The sequence below is a fragment of the Galeopterus variegatus genome, unplaced genomic scaffold, assembly GCF_000696425.1.
Source record: "Galeopterus variegatus unplaced genomic scaffold, G_variegatus-3.0.2 Scaffold3512, whole genome shotgun sequence".
Classification (NCBI taxonomy): domain Eukaryota; kingdom Metazoa; phylum Chordata; class Mammalia; order Dermoptera; family Cynocephalidae; genus Galeopterus; species Galeopterus variegatus.
In genome coordinates this window covers 216,715-222,083 of record NW_007729623.1, presented here as the reverse complement: position 1 = coordinate 222,083, position 5,369 = coordinate 216,715, and the positions used below count along the sequence as shown (strand labels likewise).

Genomic DNA, 5,369 nt, shown 5'->3' with positions numbered 1-5,369 from the left:
GCTCTAAGAGGGGTCCTGGTGTGCTTGTAGTCCTATAGCATTCCTGGACCTGGCCTGTGGACATTCACATGTGCCACCCGTGCCAGTCCTGCAGGCAGTCAGTGGGCACTTCAAACCTCATGGAAGAAATGCAGGAGTGCTGGGCAAAGCTTATCTTCTGTGTCTCTTCTTCTTCCCCTGACTCTTCTAAGTGGCCTGTCTCCATCATTGGATGTCCTCCCTTCTGGGCTATCTGTCATTTATATTGGCCCCAAAAAGGATTTACTGTAGAGCATGTCTTGCAATGGGAGAAAGAATCTGAACCTGAAGGAGTTGCTCAGTTAATGGTGGAACTTCATAGAATGGAGGGAAATACTAACTTGGTGGGGGAGGATAGATGAAGTCATCCAAAGGCCCCTCAGGCCCACCCCTTGGGGCCTGGCCCCTGACTGCCCACCAGGGGGCCAGGCAGGTGGTCAGTCTATATCTGGAAACACAATGTTCCCAATGTAGTGGGATCCTTCCAGCCCACCCACTGGGAGGCCAGTGCCCTGTGCTGGCTCAGACTATTCTTCAGACCCCCTGCAGTAGATGGCCTGAGAACTCAGCCTTGTCACAGGGCCCAGAGGTACTGGGAAGGCACGTCAGAGCCCCACTGTGGGCCTGACCCTTCACAGCCCTCCTGGCCAGCTTCTTGGCCAAGGTCCTGGCTTTTCAGTGGCAGCTGAAGGTAGGAGCAATTTTAGATCTGCTCTTAAATCTCAGATCAGTCTGGGGTGCTGTCCTAGGAGGTTCTCACACAGAAAATAAAAGTACTATGTGACAAAGATTCAGAATCAGACCAGCCTGGCCTCAACCCTGGTGCTGCCATTGACTGGCTACATGACCATCTCCCTGGCCTCAGCTTCGTCTTCTGCAGAGTGGTCAGGACAATAATAGCAACCTTGTACAATTGAGAAGACCTAATTTAGTACTCTAAGATTGAGGGACTGGTGCAAAGAAAGTGTTGAGTAAATGTTCACAACCCCTCCCCACCACTTAGCCACATGGGGGTCACAGTGTTGGAAGTGTTCCTCGGTGATGGCATGGACTATTGAACCTAGAGTAGAGTAGGAGCAGGGCAAGGAGACGAGGTGCATTTGTCCACCTCTCCAACCTGGCAGCAGCACATCCTGCTTCCAGCTCCAATTTGAGAGTCACTCTCCTTTTGCTACTCCCTCCCCCAGAAGCAGGCAGCTCTGGACCCGAGGGACCCAGCACTCAGCAGTCATTGGTGATTACTGAGAAGGTGTCCAAGCCCTCTGATGGTGGTGGGGCAGGGACGGGAGAAAAAGGAATGTGTCAACTGCTCTGGAACCAGCTTTCCAACCAAGAAGAATGCTGATGTTTAGAAAACAATATGGGGCTGGCTGGTTGGCTCAGTTGGTTAGAGCGCAGTGTTATAATACCAAGGTCAATGGTTCAGATCCCAGTACCAGCCAGTGAAGGGGGATGTTACATTCAAGTGGGAGACTGGGGGTGCAGGCAGTGTCATTCAATGGTACCTCTTGCTCCTGCTCATAATCCTTCCATGCCTCCCTTTTGCCTTTGGGATCATTTATCAAATTCTCAGCCCAGCCTTCAAGGGACCCTCAATCTGCCCCCAATTCCCCTTCCCTGTCTTATCTCCCTCCAGCCTGTCTCATATACCATCTCCTCTAGAAAGTCTGGTTAGGTCAGGCCCCCCAAACACTTCCTTCCTGCCTCAGCTCCTTTGTGCACACTGTCTCTCCTGCCTGGAGTGTCATCTCCTCCTGCCTTTAAAGTCAGACCTTATCTATCCTTGAAGTACAGCTCACTGCTTGGCACCTCCATGAAGACTTTCTTGATCACTGGAACCTCTTCATGGTAGATTGACAATAAACTCTTTGTGGCCCCTCCTATTAAGAGATTCTTCCATCCTTTAAATCTGGGCTAGTCTATGACATGCTTTGACCAACAGAATGAGGTGGGGAGCGCCACCGCACTCCCAAGCGGCGCACTGTAGCAGTGCGCCACCGGGCCGGCCCTCTTCCATCCTTTAAATCTGGGCTAGTCTATGACATGCTTTGACCAACAGAATGAGGTCGAAATGACTATGTACAATTTCAGCCTAGGCCTCAAGAGGCCTTGCAGCTTTCACTCTTGCTCTCTTGGAACCAAGAGGGCGAGTTTGCTGAAGATATGTGGCCCAGCTGACTAGTATCACTAACCACTGGACTGTGAGTAAGGCCATCTTAGGCCATTTAGCCCCAATTGAGTAAACAAACTGTAGCCACAGGAGGGACCTCAGGTGAGACCAGCAGAAGAACCACCTAGCTGAGCCTACCCCAAAACTGCCAACCCAGAGAATCATGAGCAAATAAATGGTTGTATTAAGCCACTAAGTTTTGGGGTGGTTTGTTACACAGCAATATGTGACAAAAACACCCTGGTAGCACTTATACTGCTTCTGTTCCCAGACATCTTGCTACTAGCACCTGTTTCTTAGGTACTTTGGGGGCCTTCATTCCCCTGCAGGTGCTCTCACATTCTTGGCTTGTATTGGGGATCAAGACCTGCTTCTAAATATTAGAGCAGCTTGGACTGCTACCCTTTGAGTGTCATCCAGAGTATCCACCATTCTTCCAGGACAGAATCTGGACTTTGTGATGTACCTTCCTCATTGAAGGACTTGTTCCCTCAGATGCTGGGAGAGCTGACACCCTTCAGCTGTCTGTCCCTTTAGGGATTCCTTAGCTGCAGAGATACTCTTCTCTCAAGTCACCCCCTTCCCACATGCAATGAATGATTGAGTCAGGGATATAAAGCCCCGACCATCTCAGTCCCACTTAGGACAACTCTAAGGGACCACAGATGCTCTGGAGCTGTGGGGGTGATTGATGCTGTTATTAGGACTTCATTATAGCTCAACTTCTCCCTCTGCCCACTCCTGCTTCTGTCCCCTCCCTTCCACAGGAGTTGATCCCAAGGACCTCCTTAATAAACATCCTGCATGCAAACTCCATTGAGTCTGCTTCCTGGGGAACCCAACCTGTAACACTGGTTTTTATGTACCTTGGTTTTCCCCATAGCTCCTCGCTGCATCTAAATACCAATAAGTGGATGGATGGATGGGTAAGATGAAAGAGAGAGAGATGGATATGGGGATGGATAAACTATTCATTCAGAGAAGTGGTTAAATCTGTGCCATCCAAGATGGTAGCCACTAGCCACATGTAGCTATTTGAATTTAAATTTAAATTAATTACAAATAAATAAAGTTAAAAATTCATTTTCTCAATCACACTAGCCACATTTCAAGTAACCACATAGGCTAATGGCTTCTGCATTGGACAACACAGATATAAAACATCTCTCTCATTACAGAGAGTTCTATTGGACAGTTCTGGAGAGATTTCTGACTGCCCAAAGTTCTAGCCCCTGTACTTGGGGCAGAGACTGGGACAGGAATAGAATATTAATACTCCCAAAGTGGGCATGGGAATTCCTGATTAATTCCAATGGAGGAGGTAGCATTGGAGTCTAGAAACTTGTTCACAAACCCCAATAATTAATGCCAGGCTGAGGGTCTGCCTCTAAACAGAAGGAAACAAAAGTTCTTCAAGTTAAAAATGAAAACCACATGGCCGCTCACCTGGCTTCAGCTTCAAACCCCTTCAGCATTGGGCCCCCCACTCACCTGGCTCAGGCTCTGCCTCCCTGTCTTCTGTAGAGCCACAATGGCCCTTCGCAGGGGATATCCCAGGGCAACCACTGGCCCAATAAGGTCTTGCTCCTCCTGGCTCAGGGCGGACAGCAGGTCGGCCGCAGAATCAGGGTATGATCTTTGGGAGTTGAGAGGCTGGGGTGCTCCCCCAGGAGGTGGCAGGAAGGTGTATGGGCTGAGGGACTGAAATAAAGACAGGCTAAATGTGTCAGTTACCACAGGAGGTGATACTCAGTTGGGCTGGACATTTTAAAAGGTGCCTTTGTGTACCACCTTCTATACAGACTGTAGGAGCTAATATTGTGAAGTGCTTGGAGTCCTGCAGACCCCAGCTTCCCACTGTTTGCTCAGTTTACTCATATGTAAAATGAAAACAATCCCAGAAGCTACATTACGGGGTTGTTATGACAAGGTAAGAAAAGTGACTAGCAAAGGGCCTGACATACAGAAACTATCAGCGAATGTTAATATTTCATTTGTTGCTTAGAACACCCTGCAAAAGAAATATAGGTCTATCCTATTATCCCATTTTACACATATTGAAATGAAGGTTCAGAGAAGTTAATGACCTGATAAGCAACACGTCTGGGACCTGAACCCTGCTCTGAGGCTTCTTTATCCCACACCTTAGTGAGGGGGAGGAAGAGTGGGTCTTCCCAGCCAGACCCTCCTTCTTGAGTTTGGCAGGGCATAGAGCAGGGTAGGAACTGTGCACATCAGTCCCTCAGTTATGGTGCTGGTCAGACCCTGGACTAAAGAGGGTGGTTTGAAGGCATTTCAATTGGTTTGGCTGGCATCACCCCTAACTCATTTTCCATGAGGAAGCAACCCTCTGCTAGCCCTGGATATACTTCCCTGTCCCCTTTCCTCCTAAGGAAAGCCCAGCTGCTGCCATGGCTCCTGGTCCCAGGTGTGTATGTGGAACATATGAATTCCCCACCTATCCCCATCTTCTCAGGACTTTCCCCGCCATGACCTCACCCTAGGGTCTTGCCCTTTACTTACAGGGTGGAGAATATCCAAATTTTAGGAGCTGAGTCTACTCTTGTGTCCTTGAAAAAGATTCTTAGCCATTCTCTGCCTCAGTTTCCTCATCTGCACAATATCATCATCCCCCCACGCCACAAGGCTGTTGCTAGAGTTAAATTCGACCATCTTGGCATCCACATCTGGTCCTCGATGTGGGAGCCTCTTCTCTACTGTGTTTGCTTTACACTGTGTGAAGGGTTGCTGGTTGACTTTTCAGGTAGAGAAGGGGTGGCTCAGGGGTGGCTCAGTAACTTGCCAAAGGTCACACATCAGTGAGTGGGAAGAGCCAGACTTCAAGTCTCTGTCTTTTGAATTTAATTTCACCTTGGCCTTATTCTGCAGCATCTCCTGGCCTGACTATGGACTGCCGGGGGGCAGAAAGCTGTGCACAACTGCCACCTTCTGCTACCAATCTTGACCCACCCCATCAGCTCCGGATCCAGGTTTTGTGGAGTCTAACACATACAATTTGGAGGGGACCTCTTAAAGAAAAAGGACACACAATTATGAATACAAAATTGGGTCTGGGCTGGCTAGTTAGCTCAGCTAGTTAGAGCTGGGTGTTTTAACACCAAGGTCAAGGGTTCAGATTCCCATACCAGCCAGCCACAAAAAAAAAAAAAAAAAAAAAAAT

General features: G+C 48.7%; 1 protein-coding gene across 1 annotated transcript in view; it reads right to left on the bottom strand.

Annotated features, from left to right (window-relative positions):
- Window positions 1–5,369, bottom strand: part of UBAP1L (ubiquitin associated protein 1-like) — a 17,405-nt gene that overhangs the window by 4,428 nt on the left and 7,608 nt on the right. The window contains exon 4 of the mRNA XM_008585295.1: window positions 3,680–3,889. Coding sequence (XP_008583517.1) covers window positions 3,680–3,889 — 210 coding nt within the window. The remainder of the gene's footprint in view (window positions 1–3,679; window positions 3,890–5,369) is intronic.